We start from the raw sequence: 20,181 nt of genomic DNA, 5'->3' as shown, positions 1-20,181 counted from the left end.
AGCCCACTCCCAACCTGAATTTAGAGTTGGACTTGTGCATTTCTCTGTTTCCCCCAAGAAGGCTCCATGGCACTTGGGTCCAACCACCGTCAGCCAAGGAGATCTGAAGATGGCATGTTCTGGAGGACCTCAATCTCAGCCATGCCTTTTACTCTACCCTCTGTCCTTTGATACCCACCCAGTCCCTTCTGCCCCATCTGGGGCTGAGAAACAGGACATATCAATTGCAGTAAACTGCCACATCCACGTAAACAGGGTGTTCAGCATGTTTTTGTAACACCAGCACCTGTTTGTTTAGTCATGCTGGGCCAGGTGTTTCAGCACAAAATACAAATTGAATTCCTCCCCTCAGAAGGGCTTGCAGTCAGATAACAGACAAGGCAAATAACTGAAACACCATTGATACATACTATATGGAGAGATGGACGTCTATTCCAAGACCTCAGGAGGTGGGGATCAGGTGCCGTTGGGCCCCATAGCAGCACTGTCAGCTGGAGTGACACAATGGTCAGGAACTGACCAGGACCCCGCTCCCTCAGTCATCTGTCAACAAAGCAGGGAGAGTGTCCTGGGTGTCCTTGGGATTGCAATCATGAGCATCCAAGTTACCCAGAGTCCGAGCCTTAGTTTCCCTAACTGTAAAGTTGGGAGATGGTTAGTAAATATCCTCATAAAGATGTCCAAGAATTCAAATATACATCAATATCTGGAAAATAGTTTGGCTTCAATAAATGTTCATATTTTTCACTTAATTTTTTAATTTTAATATTAAGATTGTGTCCCAAGCTGTTACCCATTCTTCAGATAATTATACACAGAAAACAGGAATACAGAGAAAGTCCAATCTCTGAACTACCTCAGCTGACCTGAAACCGATTTTCCAAATTGTAGTAAACACAAATGCATGCTCTCTACTCATGCCAAAGCTGCATAAGTATCAACTGGATCCCAGTTCACAAACACATGCAGTGCAGCTTCCCAGGGAAGTCACAGTGGGACGGGAGTGGAGCCTCTTACCCCAAGTCCTGCCCCCTGGAGCCACCCACCACCTCAGCAGAGACCCACCCATTTCCTTCAGACCAAAGACAGAGGGTGGATACGGGATCCATCAAGTCCCTCTGAAGACCCTCCCCCACATACCACCCAAGGCCACCTATGGCCCACCCGGGGAGTCCTAATGACACCCAGCAAAGTTAGCAACCTACCAGTGGAGCATCAGGGCTGCCTGAGATGTTCTCCATTCGCGGCAAATGATCTTATTTTCTGAAGTAGCAGCTTTCTATTGAAATTCTTCATCAGTCGCTGTCATGAGGAATTTCCCCCCCTTTTCTCTTTCTTTCTAACTGGTGAAATTGACAGTCTGCCTACATTAACCAGGCATTCATTTGCATGATCAAAAGCAGATTTGTTCCAAGATGCAATGTTCTGCCTTCCCTTCCAAGCACAGGCAACTCCAAGGAAGGCGAGAAAAATCAGAAAGAGAGCGCCTCCGCTGTGCCCCTGAGCTTGGCCAGGAGTCGGCCTCGTCTGGGAGCAGGTGGAGTGGGGGCCTTGTGGGGAGCAGTGGGGGGAGGGCAGCCCATGTGGGAATTGGAAAGCAGCACCTGGCAGCCCAAGGCTCTGGCACAAGCCCCAGCACAGGAATATCCAGCCTTTGGTGACAGATTATAGTAAGAGGAGCATGCAGGAGTTTCCAGTGTGTGTGTGATTTCCTGAAAGGAGGGACTGCTGCCTTAAATCCCCAGCACTCAGGAATGGGAGGGTGTTAGGGTCTGAACCCAAGGCATCGCGGGGACCTGGATTCAGAAAAATGGGTCACAATTCTCAGCTTTAGCCACATGATGTAGGAGAGTTGCTGAACTGGTCTGAGCTGCAGTTTCTTTAGCCTTCGAATGGACACAGTGAGATCCAGCCTGTCTGTCTCTTGCAGTGTTGTAAGAAGTGAAAGAGGTATCTCCCAACACCCAGAGAGCCCTGTAGGTCTCATGGCTCTAGGCTGGCCTCGCACACTGTAAACCCTCCACCCTGGAGCCATAACCCCACATTACCCCTCACAGCTGACGCTTACATGCCACCTTGTCTGATTCTCCCCAGGGACCCTGTGAGCTGGGATTACGGTTCAGAGAAAGCTGAGGATCAGAAGGATTGACTTGTCCCCGCTAAAATGTTAAAATATTGTATTTCATGACTGCATTGGTATAAAGATGAATGTAAACCAGGCTGGATTCATTATTATACTTTCATTATTATTATGTTTTTTTCTTCTGATTTTAAAATAAATTAGAAGGAAAATACTTCTGTGAGTTCCTAAAAGTGCAGTGAGCCCTTGGCCCTGAGCCAACTGTCCTTGATGGAGAAGTAAACCCTTGTCCCTTAACACCATAATGAGCAGTGAAGTCAGGAGTCATTCAAGCATTAATCCATGCAACATCTCTCCAACACGGATTTATTCAGAGGCTCCTGTGTGCTGGACTCTCTCTAGGCTTTAGAGGGAACAGTTGTAATCCAAACAGATAAAGCCTCTGACTCGGAGAGTTCATGTTCTTATGAAAGGACACAGACAATGTAAGTAAATAAAGAATTTCAGATCTTAGAAGTGCCCTGAAGAACACTGAAGTGCGGCCATTGTAGAGGAGGTGATGGAATGGGGAAAATACTTTAGGGCCAGTCAGGGAAGGCTTTTCAGAGGAGGGAACTTCTGGACTGAGGCCTGAGCAATGGGGAGCCAGCGATGGGGATGGAGGTACAGAGCAAGTGCAAAGGCCCTGGGGCAGGAGTGGTCCTGGCTGTTTGGGCGTCATAGGAAGGTCAGTGCTAGGAGACCCAGTGACCAGTGGAGGGACTGGGAAGAGAGGAAGTCAGAGGGATGAAGATGACCAGTTATGAGATCTTGCAGGCAATCAGAAAAGTGACGTTATTCTCTTTGCAGTGGGCAGTTACTGGAATGTTTCAAGCTAATAATAGAAGGTGATTATATTGATTCGCTTGTTTAAAAAGGGACATTTCTAGCAGTTATATGGAAAATTGACTATGGAGATGTGACACAGGGAGTAGAGATCAGATTGGGCTCTGTTGTGGAAATCCAGGGGTTGAGTTAGTAACTTAAATTAGGGTTGCAGACATGGTCACAGTTAGAAATGATCAGATTTGGGATATATCTTGAGTTGGCAGCTGACTATATGAGTTGGGAGTTCAGTAGAGAGGTCAGGGCTATAGATACAGATTTGGAAGAAAACCAAGAAGATGTGATATCACAAAAGCCAAGAAAAGAAAGCATTTCCAAAAGGAAACAAAGATCAAATGTCACAGAGAGTCAAGAGAGATGAGGGCAGAGATTCGACTCTTGTAGGTCATGGGAGACCTTGATGAGGGCCATTTCAGTGGAGTGACAGGAAGGAAAGGCTGACTGGAATAGGCTGGGGGAAGAGCGGAAGTGAGGACATGCTCACATTGCTTCCCAAACCCACCCTCTCTCCACTGAATGATGCTCTCCAGTGGATGCAAACAGTCACCCACGATTTGCAGAGCACTTTGCTCATTCAGCAGCTGTCCCCACTGACTTCACCAAGCTCTGCTGCATGGCAGGAATTGTGTCATGTCCATTTGGAATCCTTAGCTTCTGTCCAGCACTAGGTTAGTCTTCAATTCACATCCCTCAGATGAACAAAGGAGTGTGTGTCTCCATCTGACTCAGAGCTCTAGAGAAGTCTGGAGCATTTATTTATTCATTCACTCATCCATTCACATAGTCTTGCAAGAAGCAGGTGAACTCTGGTAGGCTTCCTACTTTTCCGGTCGGGATTCTGCTCTGTGTCTCCTTCTTCCCAAATCTGTGATGTTACAACCATTTTTCAAAAGTTGGAGCATAATCAATGAGCAAAAATTGACTACAGGCTGTCTGTGTAAAAAGCTTTCCTCCCCTAAACCCCTGCCAAGAGCAGCATCTCTGCTTCTACCCCAGTGTGGTAGAGGAGATGTGTTGTGAACTAGGACAGCAGCAGGGGTGGACTGGAGGTGGGGACAGGTGGCACTCAGGAGGAAGATTGTAGGAACAGGTTACAGCAAACTGTAGGGGAAGAGGGGTATGATTGTAGGAGCAATCAGGAAATACCTGCGTTTTATTCAGGTAATTGAAGGCTGGTCTTAGTCACTAAGGATAGGGAAATAGGAGGAGAAGACGGTTCTAGAGGTGAGTAAGAACACATATGGATGACAAAGTTAAATTGTGCCTAGGTTGAGTTTGAGGGGCCTGAGAGATTTCCAGGTGATGTGAGGCATTTGGATATAAAGGTGTGAGGTTCAAGCTGGAGAGAGATTTGGGAATCATTAGCTTAATAGGTCATTCTTGAAGCTAGGAGAGGAAACGGCCCCACCCCACAAGCATTCGTGGACAGAAGGGGAGGAAAAGGGGACAGAAATGGCAGCTGGGAGCCTTGGCTTTCAAGAGTAGGCAGATACAGCAGAAGGGGGTTCCAGAAATTAGCCTGAGGCAGAGCCAACTAGGAGGAGGAGATGGAGAGGTGGGGGAATGGGGCATCTGCTGGTGGACCTCTGCAAGGCCAGCAGTGACCTTGATGGAGGTTGGGGCAGCCAGACAGCCATATGGTAAAGAGGCTATAGGACAGTTGGAGCCCACCATGTAGACATAGTTTTGGAGTGCACATCTGGCTGAGAGCACCTGGATGAAGCGGATGGAGGAGACCCTCCTGTTGGGGACCTCCAGGCAGGCACATTAGCTCTAGGTGGGGGTGGGACACATGACGAGCTGCACACTAAAGGTCCGAAAGAGCCAGGGGAAGGTTTGCCCAGCGAGGGGCTCCAGGGCTGTGGGCAGCAAAGGCTGAGCCTCAGAGAGAAGGAGGGCCCTCAGTCCAAGAGAAGTATGGGCCATTCCCTGAGGAGAGGGCAGTGTGGCCTGCAGAGTGCTTGGGGTTTGCAGCAGGAGACAGGGCCAGGGGGAAGCAGTGCTGAGGGGCCAGTCGGCTCCTTACTGAGGCCCTGCAGTGCCTGGGGCCAAGGCAAGGACACCTGGCCTGGCCTGCTCTGTGCTCCGTGCTCTCTGGCAGGTCACATTTGCAAACCAGAATGGGGGAGCCCTTCTCCAGGGCCCCGCCTGAAGCAAAAAAGCAAAAGGTAGGGTGAGGCTCTCCCAGCCACCCAGCCCTCTCTTCTTTCTGGCTTCTCCCCTGCTCCTCTGCCCTCATCACTCCATTGACCCCGCGGACCTCACTGCTCCCCCTCACCCAGCTGTCCGCATGTCTGAACCCCACCCTCTCCAGTCTGGACTCAACCATCCTCCACACTGCCTAACCCAGCTCCCCAGGGCACAACTGGGACACTCACCAGCCAGCACCCCCTGCCCCGTCCCCTTTCTGGCTTCCTGCTCTATGTGCTCATCTTGCTCCTTATGGCCCCAGGACAGTCCATATAACACAGATGTTCTGTCTCACAGAAGTAGAAGCCCCCTGCAGGCAGAGAACAGCCCAATTGTTCACTGATGTGTCCCAAACGCCGGGAGCTGCTCCTGGCACACTCAGGCACATCGAGGACAGTTGTCCAAGGGACAGTAAGATGAACAGCAAGGGCCTGCAGCCATGTGTTCTCATCATGTCTCTCAGACACCACTCGGCGTGAACATAAGGGCATTTCTCACCTGTCTTGCTGATTTTCTTTTTAATCATTTACTAACTAGAGGGGAGACATAAGTCATGTTTATTGTCTCCCATGTGTCAGCTTCTTTATAATCATTAATGCATTTCATTCTAACACCAACCCCATTTTATTGACCCAAAATGAAGGCACAGACAGGTATATCCACTGAATACGTTTGTTCATTGGAGGTGAATCATCTGAGGCACAGAACAGAGCTACATTTGAACCTAAGTCTCTCAGATGCCAAATTTGGGCCCCGAGACATTCAGGTTGATGCTGAGGCCCTGCTCAGTCCCTCAGCATTTCCAAGGGGCTCTTACTTTTCATTAGAATGTGTTAATGGCAGTCCTTCAAAAGCACACAGCAAGGACTGGCCAGTTCATGACAGCCCTTTGTGTAATTCCTGCCTGTAACAAATCTACTGTCTAAGGCAGACCCCGCCTGTAATTACAGCTCGTGGAAGTCAGCACATGCAGTCACAGTGGCCCCCGCTCCCGCCTGCTGACTCTCTAATTAAACTGGCAATGGCATCTGTGCTCAGGGCCTTGCCAAGCATGAAGGAATGTGTGTCCCAGGTCTTGCTGAAAATGTGCCCCTTCACATTCCCTTGCAACCCAGTGGGGCTTGGGAATTTATCTCCCACTATTTGGGAGACAACTTTTGGATTGTCTCCAAAATATTGACCAATAAGCAAGGCTGCACCCAATTAGTGTCTCAGATCCCCATAAAATGTGAAACTCTAATCTCAGTCTCATGGGAGCATAAACTGGGCCCCATCCCTCCAGCTACCTGGCTGTGAAGCTGTTCTAGACCATTTTATGCAAGAGGGACTTCTTTTTGCAATGCCCAGGGCTTGGTGTTCTAGCACTCCTAAAAGATCATCTTAGGAGGAGTTTCCGCAGAACCCATGAAGGAGACCCCATCCTTGACTGGGGACACTCCTTTTTCTTTTCTTTTCTTTCTTTCTCTCTCTTTCTTTCTCTCTCTTTCTTCTTTCTTTCTCTCTCTCTCTCTCTTTCTTTTTTGAGAGGGAGTCTTGCTCTGTTGCCCAGGCTGGAGTGCAAGCTCTGCCTCCCGGGTTCAGGCCATTCTCCTGCCTCAGCCTCCTGAGTAGCTGGGACTACAGGCGTGTGCCACCACATCTGGCTTTTTTTCTTTTGTGTGTGTGTATGTGTGTATTTTTATAGTAGAGATGGGGTTTCACCGTGTTAGCCAGGATGGTCTTGATCTCTTGACCTCATGATCTGCCTGCCTTGGCCTCCCAAAGTGCTGGGATTACAAATGTGAGCCACCGCGCCCGGCCCGGGGGCCACTCCTTTTTCTAGCAGGAGTTTGGAAAAGCGGTTCCAAGTGTTTGGACTCAAGCTCAGTGGGGACAAAGCTCAACTCAGGCCTCTCTAAGACATGGGCTTTCCCTGACCTGTCTGAATTGGGCTCAAGGCTGAGTCTACAAATATCTAACAACAATGACAATAGACACAGTGCTAAGCCCTTTATAGGTTTCATCTCATCTAACTTCATGACAGTTTTATGATGAGGGTAATTTGTTGTGCCCATTTTACAGATGAAGAAATAGACATAGAGCGATTATATGACTTTCCCAAGTTCATACAGCTACGAAGTCGCACAGTTAGCCTCCAAGACCAGACCTTTCCAACTCTGGGATTTGAAACCCAAGAGATGTGACTTTAGCATCCTACCTTCAGCCTCTAACCTGTATTATCTCTACAGAGGTCATTCATTCAATGCATATTCACTTATGACATGCCTGTCACCATACTAAGCACTGGGGCTATGGACACATTCCCTGCCCCCTTTGCCATGTAGTACTCTAGAACAATAGGCAAATAAACTAACATCACAGCACCTGGGTCCTGAGGGCCACAGGGGCCCCTGGTTTAGCCTGGACAGGTTAATAATTATCACTCACATTTATTGACCGTGTGCCAACTACTGTACTTAAGCCTTTTAATGCATGTTTCATTGGAATCTGTTAATAATTCATGCAATAGACATTTTTCATTATCCACCTTGTATAAAGAAGGAAACTGAGCTACAGAGAGAGACAGCAATTTACTCGGGGTCCCAGAACTACAAGGCAGTTCTGCGCTTTCCACCATTATCTCTGGAGCCTGGGCTTTCAACCATTATCTGTCTTGTTTCCTGGAGGAGGTAAGCCCTGAGCAAAACCTGGATGTTCTATTGTAATCTTATTGCTGGCTGTGAAGTTCCCAGGCCAATGGCATCAACATCACCTGGGAGCTTGTTAAAATGCACTTCCCTGGGCTCCACTCTGGACCTGCTGAGTCAGAATCTGTATTTTCTTAAGATTTCAGTCTACTTTAATGCTCATGGGATTAAAAAGCATGCTTCTAGTTCAATAGCTGTTATCCAGGCAAACTAGGGAAAGGTGTTTAGGCAGGAGGAACAGCAGGCACAAAGGCTTCAAAGTAAGAGAGAACATTTGGTGTGGAGGAAACAGCACTCCTCACATGGCCTGGGCACTTTGGGAATATTTCAGCAGCCTAGTTCTCAGGAGTCACAGAAATTGAAGGCCCAGTGGCGGCTCGTCAGGATGGCAAGGGCAAGGCACTCCTGGGTTTGTTCCCCACCTGTGTGGCTTACTCAGCTGTGTAAGACAGCACTTAACCTGTCTGAGCCAGTTTCCTTGTCCACCCTCTCAGGATGGTTATGGGGGTGAATGAGGAGAGGGTGCACCAGGGGCCCAGCACAGTATCTGACACACGATGGGTGCTTGGTGCGTGGCCCTTGTACTGATCTTGGCTACTCCATTTGCCAATGTGACTCAGGCAGCATCATCCTCACCCCTTGGCGATATCCTCTAAGTTCCAGCGAATGACATTACACAGGGAGGAGACAGTTTATGAACTTGTTTTACTCCTCCGCAGCCCAGGAAGCATTGGTATCTCGGCTAGGGCTCTCACTATGACCCCCTCGTGTTATGTGTGAGAAAATGGTGCCCAGAGAGAGGAAGCCACTCCCTCAAGTTTGTACAGTGATTGTCACATAGCAGGTGCTGGGACTTGGGGGTCCTGGTGCCCAGACCTCAGCATAGCTCCCTAATGTTTAGATTTGAAGGCAGATTTTGCCTCCCATGTAGCAAAGTAGCCTGGGGACAACTCACTTTAGTGCCACTGCACCCTTGTCCTTGTACCCTCCTGGGCTCCCAGAACTGAGTTCTCTCCACTTCCGGTCCAGCCCTGGGCATTAGACTTACCCAGTATCTGTGATGGGGGTGTCATGGATTCCTTCTTTACACAGCATCTGTGAGCAGTACTTGCCCTTTGAATTTGGCACCTTCCGCCAGCCCCACCTACCTTCACTCATCACCCAATCTCCTTGCTCACAGCTCAGAGCTGAGAAAACAAGCCGTAGCGTTGAGACAGCCACTGGAATGAGCTAGTGTATTTTCTTGCACAGTTTTTCAAATATTCATATTATTTGTATGAAGGAATTAGGATAGAAATAAAAGCAAGAGAGCCTTCTTCCTTGAAGATAGATACACATAGCATTTTTAAAATGTTTTCTTCATTTAATAAAGCAGTTTGGGGCCCTGTGTTCATCCTTCAGTTTTCTAACTGAAACCAATGAATCCCATGATGGATACAAGTAGGTCTCTTTGATTAGGGGCATATGCCAGACTTTGAGCTAGGTGCTTCTAAACGTTATCTCTAATTCTCAAAACAATGCTGTCAAGTAATTTTACTTAACTCCATTTTCCCTGTGAGGATCCTGAGGATTAGAGAGGCTAAGTGACGTGCCCAAAGTCACACAGCTGGGAAATGTAAGAGCTGGAACCCAAATTTGGGTTGCCAGCTCCAGGCCCTTGCTCTTTGCACTGAGACTTCCTGGCTCTTCTTAGCCCGCACCCATGCACAACCAGCCACGACTAGAAGTAGGACCCTTAGCAGGTGATTGCTTTGTTCACTTCATCTTCACAGGAGACAAAATCAGGGCCCATATGAATGCACACAATGCATTCACATTTGGAAGATGTCTGGCTCAGAGAGAGGAAAAAATATATTTTCCAAGATCTCCCCAAATTTGGCAGTTAGCACTTGAACCCTAAGTTTTGATTCCAAACTCAATGCTCTTTTCACTGCTCTGGGCCAGGCACTTCATGGGCAAACTACCCATCCTTCCATGGGCTGAGGTCCCAGTGTCCACAGCTCTGATGTGGGGTCCCGCTTAAGTTATAGCTGGGGTAATGAGCCTGTCTCTTACCAGCAGTAAGACCTGGGGTTAAATCTCGCCTCATGCGTCCTGTCTGTGTGACCCTAAACAAGCTAGGTAGATTCTCTCAGCCTCAGAATTATGGTTCGTAAAATGGGATAACATCATGCCCAATTCACCTTGTTATTTTGATGCTTCCTTGAAACATACGTGTGAAATGTTTAGCACAAAATTTAGAAATAGTAGGAGGGGTACCAGTGGGTTACTAATATCATTTATCTAATGAGATACTCCAGGCAGAAAAGGACAGAGAATATAATGCAGTTTTTTCCCTAAACTATTAGCAGGTTGTAGAGTCCACATAATGGGTTGTAGGTGAGTAATTTTTGAATAGACTAGACTAGGCTGGGATAGAATAGAATGGAAACTCTCAGATGCATTGTAGATGGTAATAGTTTGAAATGTGAACATTATTCATGAATGCTATTTCGGGGGTCATCCTGAAGGATCAGTTAGTCCACAGGGTGGTTCAGCCTGGCCTCTCGTTCAGCCAATCTGAGTGTAAGCCATCCCACCAGGAGGGGCTGTTCCCACCCAGGAGGGGCTGTGCTCACCCAGGAGGGGCTGTGCTCACCCAGGAGAGGATATACTCACCCAAAAAGGAATGTGCCCACTCAGGAGGGGCTATGCCCACCCAGGAGGTGATGTGCCCACCCAGGAGGGGCTGTGCTTACCCAGGAGGGATTGCTCACTGATGGAATTCTAATCCCAGGTCCTGTGTGCTTGTAAATGTTTGGAGAAGCAATTTAAACACACCAGAGTGTGCTGATAAGCACGTTTCACCGTTTACATAAGGTCCTCGAAATATGTAAACACATAGCACAAGACTGTGCTGGGGCCCAGGAGGCTGGGCCTCACACCTGGGGCTGCATCCCCGACTTTCCTCTGCCCATTGTCTTCAGAAAGGAGGAAACTGGGTCCTGGGGGAAGGCAGTGAATGGCTCCAGACTCCCACAATGCAGACAGCAGCAACACTAGAACAAGGAAGGAACAGAGAGAGAGGGGAATTTCAGAGAGAAATAGAGAGAGAAGGGAAGAGAAGGGGAGAGAAGGGGAAAGAAGGGGAGGGGAAGAGGAGGTGAGGGAAGGGAGAGAAAAGGGGAAGCATGAAGGAAGGAAAGAGAAAGACAGGGAAAGGAAAATAGAAAAAGTTGCTCCCGTCTGGACACACATCCCTGAGAGAGCTGCGTGCCTTCCCTGGCCATCCTATATAAAATAGCCCTGGCCCCAGCATTCCCTATCCTTCTCATACCACCTTATATTTCTTTGTAGCACCTGTTCCCTGATATACCATACATTTATTTACTCATTTTCTACCTCTGCCCACTAGAACGTGAGCCCCAAGAGATAGGGAGCTCGATCGGCATTTCCTTGGCTGTTTCTCCAAGCCTGGGGCACTGCTGGCTCTGGTGAAGAGTGTGACTATCTGTATAAAAGTGTGCATGAAGCATTCATATGATGAGTGACTGAGTCCATGAATGAAACTGAATTTAGCTCTCCTAACATGACCAGACCACAATTACTTATGAGTTGGCTGAGCAAGGAGCCCAGTAAAGCAAGTGAAACCTGTTCTCAGACTGCAACAATGGTTCACATTAACAAAGCATTTATTAAGTGCCCGGTACCGTTTTAACTACTCACCGTAATCCTATGTGGCAGGCACTCCCGTTTTCAGATGGGGAAGGCAGGCACAGAGGGAGATAGCCATTTGCTTAAGGACACACAGCTAGAAGGAGGCAGAGCTGAGATTCACACTCAGACAGTCTGGCTTCTACTTGTGTTTAATGCCATGCTCCACTGCTTCCCAGATAGAAAATTCTAGAGCAACAGTTTGAGGGACACTGACTTGGACCTTTCAGCTGGGGAATTTCGTATCTGTTTTTTTTTTTTTTTTTTTTTTTTTTTTTTTTTCCTAGCAATTTGAGGAAAGTCAAGGCCGGACCAGTAGCAAAACAGCCTTTTACCAGGCGCTGCAGAATTCCCTGGGCGGCGAGGACTCAGATGCCCGCGTCGAGGCTGCTGCTACGTGGTATTACTCTCTGGAGCACTCCACGGATGACTACGCCTCCTTCTCCCGGGCTCTGGAGAATGCCACCCGGTAAGCTAAGCTGCAGGAGGGTGCAGATTCCTACTGCTATGTTTTGGAGCGGACCCAGTTGATGTTCAGGTCATGAATGTGGCTTAGTGCTTACGGTTTCCTCTGCATCATTCATTCAGCCTACAGCATGGGGAGCTTCCCTGCTGAGGGGCAGCCCTGGGAGACATGTGGGATGGACCCTGCTGCCAGGAAACCCCAGGCCAATGGGAGAAATGAGCGGTAACTCCGGCTCTTCCTAGACCATGAGGGAGCTGTCAGACGGCAGAGACGAAGCACTTGCGAGAGGTGCCTGGTGCACGCTCCACCTGATGCAGCTGCTCAGTGAGCGCTCAGGACAGCCTGGCCTTGCATTCACTGAACCCAGTGCCCCCAGTCTTGGTTGCCCATCAAGCGCACATGGGGGCATTTAAAGGGTAGGTGACACACAGGGCCCATAGTGGGGCAGCATTTTTCAAAGCTCCCTCAGCTGATTCCACCCTGCAGCCCAGGCTCACCTGGCACGAGGGAATTAGAGGCCTGGAGGCGGGGAGGTTTTGTGGCTTATGTCACTCCCCGGATAGGATCAGCCCAAGCTCTGACAGCCCTGCTCCCTCTCTCTGAGGCCCGCTGTTTCTTGTAGCCACTGCTTACATGCCCTGTTCCCGTTCACGCTCAAGCTTCTCTCACTTGGGGAAGGCTGCCCAAACCCCCACCCCAAGATGGCTAAAGACCGCGGCCCCCAGGCCCTGCTGTCCCCAGGGTCCCTCTCTTGCAGCATGCCCCCTGCCCCGGGGGTTGTCAGGACAGACCGCCTCCCTCTCCTAGTACTGCATTAGCTCACTGAGGCTGAGAACTTTTATAGAAATGCACGGCAGATGCACAAGAAATGATTTTTGAATAGAAATAAGGAAATAACCAGGGCTCCAGTCCTTTCTTCCTTCTGAGCCCCCTAGGATGAGACCACAGTGGGGATTCCAGCTCTCAGGTCACCTTTGAGTCCCCTCACAAGCGATGAGTCTTGGTTTCCTGAGGGCTCCCTGCTTCCAGTGGGAAGAATGGGTGGGATGCAAGTGCTTTCAGCATTCTGTGCCTCCTTTTCTCTCTCCTTCCGGGAGGCCCACACTGACCATTTGCTTGTTGTCCCTGGGACAGAGCCAGTGTCAAGGCTCAGCATTCTTTCCTGAACTGGAGCCTGTTAGGAAGGGATGGGCTGGAAGGTGTTGGAGACCCACTGCCCTGCTTGGTCTCTCCACTCAGGAGCCTGAGGTTTCCAATTGGAGGGTCACTGGCTCAGAATAAAACTGTGCTACCCACTTGCATCTTGGGGACTAAAAGGCTTTAATTTTCCCTCTAGTGGAGATCTCCACTTTAGATGAAATAGCTAGCAGCTATTTTGGGAGGCCTTGCCCTGGGCTGGACCATAAGAACTCACAGATGTCCAGTCCCTGACCCTGAGAGGCTTATAATCAAGTCAAGACTGGGTTAGATTGCATTGCAGAGGGAGCTCAGGGCTAGGTTCTTGTCTTAATTTTGCCTTATCTGACCTTAAGGACAAACTGTGTGCTGGAGTGAGAGCTGAGACTGAGAGAAGGCATCATCACCAAGGGAGGCCCCACTCAGAAGACGAACTCCAGCTCAACCTTAGCTCAGGTCCTCCTTCTCTCTGGCACAGACTCAGGCCCTGGCCCTGTCTCCTTGGCAGTTTACTGGGCAGTGTCCCGCCCCAGGCCTGCCAGCATGTGATGCTTCCCATAGGTTTGATCCTGTCCCTGTCCTGCTTACAATGCCTCAAGGTGCACGGAAGGAATCTCAGTTGGCTTCATCTGCCCCCAAGATGCCCACAGTGCCTCACCCAACTACAGAGCCTCACCTGGGAAGACTCTAGCACTCAGCAGACTCACCAAAGGCTTTTATCCCAATGACCAGGAAAGGAAGACGGGCACCCCTTTTGCTGAGGGACTCCCATGGGTGTTATTAAACTTGGTCATTACAAAACCTCTTCCAGGTAGGGACCCTTGGCCCCACTTCTCAGCTGGGAAGACAGAGATTCAAGGAGATAAAAGAACTACTGAGTATCTCACCTTTACTCTGTAAAGGAGATGGAATTGAAAACCTGGTGGCCAAGGGTCACCGAGGTCTGTCTGACTCTTGCCTGGCGGGGGCTGCCTCTCTAAGCACACAGCCTGTGTGTCAGCACACGCAGGGCCCCACTCTTGTAAGCTGCTGCTTCTGAAATTGATTTGTGCTACCTTCAAAGGTGAAGCAAGTACATAACTTAGGGAGGTTTCTGAGCCTCCTCATCTGGACATTTTGGACTGGATCTTTCTTTCTTGTGGGGTTCCCCTTTCCACTGCAGGATGTTCAGCAGCATCCTGACCCCCACACACTAGATGCCAGTACAACCCTTTCCATTCCCAGTTGTGACAACCAGGAATGTCTCCAGGCATTGCCAAAGGATTCTCTAGGGGAGGTAGAGATGGAGGTGGCAAAATCCCACCTGCTGAGAGCCACTGGGCTGAGCTAAGGGTACCACATGCCTGAGCTGTCTTTGGGGGCTCTGACTTCTTTTAAAATGCACAATGATTTGATGTTCCATTCCACAGTATATTGCATTTAACTCCACTATATATTGTACTTACGTTACTATAAAATGTTTTGCTTCCTCATCTTTAAGTTAAATTGATGTCCTAGGAAGACTTTATTTCACGGGATTTTTGACACCTAAAATACATCAGCATGGGCACCAGTTTTTGAGCCCATGACCTACCAGAGGACACTGTGTACCTACCATACCCTGGCTCTCCCATCAGTGTGGCAGTGGAGCCACTTGGAGAGCACTGCTGGGGAATGGGAAGAAGGTGTTCTTGTAGGCCTGGGCAGGGGGGTTTTGGGGGCCAAGGTGACACCTTGCTGGGAGAAGCCCTTTCCAGGCACCATTGCCCACAGAGCCATGTTTAACCAGACTCCCCCCATGTTCTCCTTTCACCAGGGACTACTTTATCATCTGCCCTATAATCAACATGGCCAGTGCCTGGGCAAAGAGGGCCCGAGGAAACGTCTTCATGTACCATGCTCCTGAAAGCTACGGCCGTGGCAGGTAAGATGCTGCAGGGAGGCAAAGAAAGGAAGGTAAAACCGAAAGACAAGTCCCAGTTCAATGACATGGGACACACCACCTAACCTCTCTAAGCCTCGGTTTCCTCATCTGAGAAATAGAAATAATTGCAGTAGCCACTTCATCTCACTGTCTTGTTGGTGGAGAAAGTTAAAACAAATGATGTGAAAGGCTTTGCAAATGATGACGACGCACTTTGGAGTTGCAATGTTAGTTGTTAATTGATTAATTTGACTGGAGACGGAAGGCTTTTTCATTTACTCTATATATTTATTCCTCTAGAAACTGAGCACTAGCTTAAGACAAATGGCTTTCCAAAGTATAAAAAGGCTTTCTTTTCCAACCAAAGGAAAGTTGTATTTGTGCTTGATTTATATATCATTCTTACTTCTAGAATAGGTTCCAGCTCCCTTAGAATAAAATATCAGGTGCAATGAAGTCATCAAAATGAGAAAGAGAAATAAGGTACAAGCGAAAGAAAACCAACCATAAAGGAATGGCCAAGCAATGAGCTTAGAATTTAGCCTTGAGTTTCCCGAGCCAAGGAAAAGATTTTAAAAGGAAGAAGAAAAGAAAGATTTGGGTTTCATAGCTCCAATAGCCGAACAAAGGAAGCAGAGAGACTAAGTGACAGGGACGTACGTGATCTCAGCTTCGAAGTGTAAGAACAATGCAAAGAGGGTAGCTGGGGACTTGGATGACCGGCGCTTTGAAGGGAGGACTGTGGGACTGTCTGTTCTACTGCCCCATGAGCTTACAGTCCTGAGCCATTCATCCATGTGGGAAAACCCCAGAACCCTTCCCACTGAGGCAGTGACTTCGTGCATTAAACCACATCAGATCACAGTGAGGTGCCTTTGGCAAGACAATCTACTCCTCTAGGGGAGGAAAGTAGTGGTGTCCTTGTGCTCAAACTCCCATAAGCATTCACAGGTAACAGATCATCAGGAACACATGTCTCCAAAAGATGCTAGACGATTATTGTTTTATTTTATTTAAGAATGGGAGCGAAGCCTACCATCTGGGGTCAAGAACACTCATCACTCACGTCCATGGTCTATTTTTTTTTTTTTTTTTCTGAGATGGAGTCTCGCTCTGTCGCCCAGTCTGGAGTGCAGTGGTGCAATCTTGACTCACTGCAACCTCCACCTCCCAGGTTCATGCCATTCTCTTGCCTCAGCCTCCTGAGTAGCTGGGACCACAGGTGCCCTCCACCATGCCTGGCTAATTTTTGTGTGTGTGTTTTTAGTAGAGACGGGGTTTCACCGTGTTAGCTGGGATGGTCTCCATCTCCTGACCTCGTGATCCGCCCGCGTAGGCCTCCCAAAGTGCTGGGATTACAGATGTGAGCCACCGTGCCCTGCCCCCTGGTCTGTTTTATGGGCAACAGGGAGCTGGGTGAAAGGACTGCAGCTTTAGAGGTGGGGGTCCAGCCATACCACCTACTTGCTGTGCCATCATAGGTAGTTTTCTTTGTCTCTCTGATCTTCAATATCCTTACCTACAAAATAAGGCTAATAATTTTTCCTCTTAGGGTTGGCATTAACAGTGTCTGGAACATAAGTTATCCAACCCATAACAGGGCTTTACCCTGTGTTACTTAGCAAGGCAAGGGAATTCTTATAAACACGCATCATTTATCTTTATAATTAGCAACGCCCCTAGAGTAGGTTGAATAATGGCCACCTGAAGATTGACTCCTTCCCATGTCCTTCTTTCACCAGGGACTACTTTATCACCTGCCCTGTAATTGACATGGCCAGTGAGTTGGCCAACTTCCTCCCACTCCCCAGTAATACTTACTCTCCAAGTGGCCTCACTGCCACTAGAGGAAAGAAAGGACGTTCTCATTTCTCCTAAGCACTCATTAGTTACCTGCTTTCCCCAAACAGTCTCTTTTTTTTTTTTTTTTTACGGGGTCTCCCTCTGTTGCCCAGGCTGGAATGCAGTGGCGCAATCTCAGCTCACTGCAACCTCCACCTCCCAGATTCAAGCAATTCTCCCACCTCAGCCTCCCAGTAGCTGCGATTACAGGCACACACCATGACTCCCAGCTAATTTTTTTATTTTTAGTAGAGATGGGGTTTCACCATGTTGGCCAGGCTGGTCTCGAATTCTTGACCTCAAGTAATTGACCCACCTCGGCTTCTCAGAGTGCTGGGATTACAGGCATGAGCCACTGCACCTGGCCCAGACCCTTGCATTTTTAAAGCACTCCACAAAAAAAGTTCAGAGCCCAATTTTGCAGAGTTGAAATGGTCACCTCAATTTTACAGAGGAAATGTGTCTCAGTCTATTTGAGCTGCCACAGTAAAATACCTTAGCTGAGTAGTGGCCCCCAAAAGATATCAGGACCCAATCCCTGGAACCTGGAATATTACCTTATAAGGAAACAGAACCTGGGCAGATGTGATTTAGTTAAGGATGTTGGCATGGGGAGATACTCCTGGATTACCCTGGGAGGGCCCTGAATGCAATCATAAGTATTCCTATAGGTGAGAGCCAGAAGGAGAAGTGCTGTCTACAGAAGAGAGAGGCAATGTGACTGCAGAGTCAGAGACTAGAGTGATGTGGCCACAGGGAAGGAATGCCAGTAGCAGCCAGAAACTGGGAGAGCACGGGGAGGGAGTATGGCCCTGCTGTCACCTTGGTTTTGGCTCAGTCAGACTGGTTTTGGGCTTCTGGCCTTCAGAACTATGAGAGAAAAAAAGTTTTGATGGTTTTGAACCAGTACGTTTATGATGATTTGCTACAGCAGCTGCAGGAAACTCATGCAGTCCCCAAGGCGTTCTCATTTCCCCGGAGCACCTATCATTCACCTGCTTTCTCCAAACAGACTCTTCTGTTTTTATAGCACGCCACAAAAAAATGTCCAGAATCCTTGTGAGCTCTGCAGGGTTGAAATGATTACCTCTGTTTTACAGATATGAAGTGTGTCTTAGTCTATACAGCCTGCCATAGTAAATATATCGTAGCCTGGATAATTTATAAACAGCATAAACTTATTGCTCACAGTTCTGGAGACTGGAAGTCCAAGATCAAGGCATGGGAAGATTTGGTGTCTAGTTGGGGGCTCGCTGTCTGCTTCACAGGTGGTGCCTTCTTTCTGCATTCTCTCATGGCAAAAGGAACAAACATGTTCCCTAAGGTCTCTTTTATGAGAGCGCTAACTCCATCCATAAGGCTCCACCCTCATGACCTAGTTACTCCCCAAAGGCCCTGTCTCTTAATACGAACACACTGGGGATTCCATTTCAGCCTGTGAATTCTGGAGGGACGTAAATATTCAGAGCATAGCCGAGTCTGTGGTTCAAGGAGTTCAACACAATTCCCTTGAGGACAAGCAGCTGGTTAGTTAGAGAGCAGCAACCCACCCGCGGCTTCTCTGAGCCTCAGAACTCTTTTCACTCCAACACGCAGTCTCTCTGCTTAGAACTATAATTTCAGCCTGACCTACAGATTCAAGCAACTGCCTCCAGGTTGTAAGAAGAAAAATAAGTGGCAGGCCAGGATTCTGGGAAGGAGGCATTGAGGGAGAGAAGGAATGATGACGAGAGCCATGTGGTTTGGGCGGAGATGAAGGTGCCCTCCTAATCCAGTGGTCTATGGCCACCCATGGCGAGGGAGGCCCAGCATGGGAAACGGTTCCTAGAATCAGCCTTGGCAGTGACCTCCTTGCCAGGGATCTCAGGAATCGACCCTCAATCCGACTCTTTTGTCTGATTCTCTGCCTTCCTCACATGTAAGGCAGAGATTACAGTGAAAGGTGTAACTCTTCCACAGCAAGTTCGTTAAAAGCCTTACAAATATGCACATACTGTTGGACCCCAGAATTTACAGTGGCAAAAAATAAGAAATGAGTCTTCTACATGAGAGTGAAAACAATAAAGGCAAAACAAAATGAAAGCATTCATATCATTGCTGTCTGAATCAATAGTGCTTGGACCCTACCCAGATCATTTTCATGGGCTGCTGTAACGGAGTGCCACCAAAACTGGGCAGCTTAGAGCAATAGAAATGTATTGTCTCAAGTTCTGGAAGCCACAAGGATGAATTCAAGGTGCCAACAGGAGCACCTCTGTAGGCCTTAGGGAAGGATGCGTTCCAGCCTCTCTTTTAGCCCCTGGTGGCCGAAGGCGATTCTTGGCTCATAGATGTCTGTGTTCTTCATCTGGTATTTCTTCACATAGTCTTCCTTCGTGCATGTCAGCCTCTGGACCCAAGGTCCCCACCATCCATATTGGTTAGGGCCAACACTAATGACCTCAGTTTTACTTGATGACCTCTGTAAAGATCCTATCTCTAAATAAGGTCCCATTCTGGGGTACTAGCGGTAAAGACCCCAACATATCTTTTTGAGGGAGACACAGTTCAATCCATAACATTGCCTTTCTCTAAAATAACTGAGTCTGCCAAGCAGGCTTTTGAGTGGCAATGGTCCAAAGTGGTCTATTTTGGACCTGGGATTGGGGTGGTCCTCAGAGGAGCAATCCTAACAGAGTAGAATCACAACCTCAGTCTCCCACGGCCAGCGTGGCTTTCTCTGTTACTGAGTAATGTCCTCATGTCCCTAGAGACAGGGCTCCACTGCGCTGACCCCAGGAACCTCCCATGAAACCAAGCCATGTTCATGCAGAGACCCTCATAACTGCCTCCCATGGCTCCATGGCTCTCCGCACCTCAGAGCCCAGTGACCCTCCTGGCACAGATGAAGACCTAGTAAGGTCTCAGGAAATCATACTGAAGGATAGATGGTCAGGAATGAGTCCTTTCTACTTTAGCTTTTAGGCTCCATGGGGCTCAGTTTTGCCACCTGTGAAGTGGGAGTAGGGAGGCCGGAGAGGTCTGTAGCACTGATTCTTCACTGGGTTCTAGGGAGCCTGGATCCTGAGCCTCTGTGAGGAGGGGGCAGGTCTGAACCTCCCAGCCCCTTTCTCCTTACGTCACAGACTGAGCTTTGAGTAACATTTCAAGGTTATTCAATTTAGAAAGTATGAAAAACTACTGGATCCAGTCACCTAAAGGCATCGTTTAGTTCTCAGTTCTATCACTTTTGGAGGAAAAAGACACGCAGATCCACTGA

General features: G+C 48.5%; 2 protein-coding genes across 2 annotated transcripts in view; one reads left to right on the top strand and one right to left on the bottom strand.

Annotated features, from left to right (window-relative positions):
* The window catches only part of SLA (Src like adaptor), an 86,699-nt gene extending 85,170 nt beyond the window's left edge, over positions 1–1,529 (bottom strand). Inside the window, exon 1 of the mRNA XM_010380288.2 lies at positions 1,206–1,529. Coding sequence (XP_010378590.1) covers positions 1,206–1,216 — 11 coding nt within the window. The 5' untranslated portion in view covers positions 1,217–1,529. The remainder of the gene's footprint in view (positions 1–1,205) is intronic.
* TG (thyroglobulin) overlaps positions 1–20,181 on the top strand; it is a 272,527-nt gene that overhangs the window by 236,163 nt on the left and 16,183 nt on the right. The window contains 2 exon segments of the mRNA XM_010380291.2: positions 11,823–12,004; positions 14,973–15,080. Coding sequence (XP_010378593.2) covers positions 11,823–12,004; positions 14,973–15,080 — 290 coding nt within the window.

The sequence above is a fragment of the Rhinopithecus roxellana genome, chromosome 9 (genome assembly GCF_007565055.1).
Source record: "Rhinopithecus roxellana isolate Shanxi Qingling chromosome 9, ASM756505v1, whole genome shotgun sequence".
Taxonomy (NCBI): domain Eukaryota; kingdom Metazoa; phylum Chordata; class Mammalia; order Primates; family Cercopithecidae; genus Rhinopithecus; species Rhinopithecus roxellana.
This window is presented reverse-complemented; position numbering and strand designations above follow the sequence as displayed.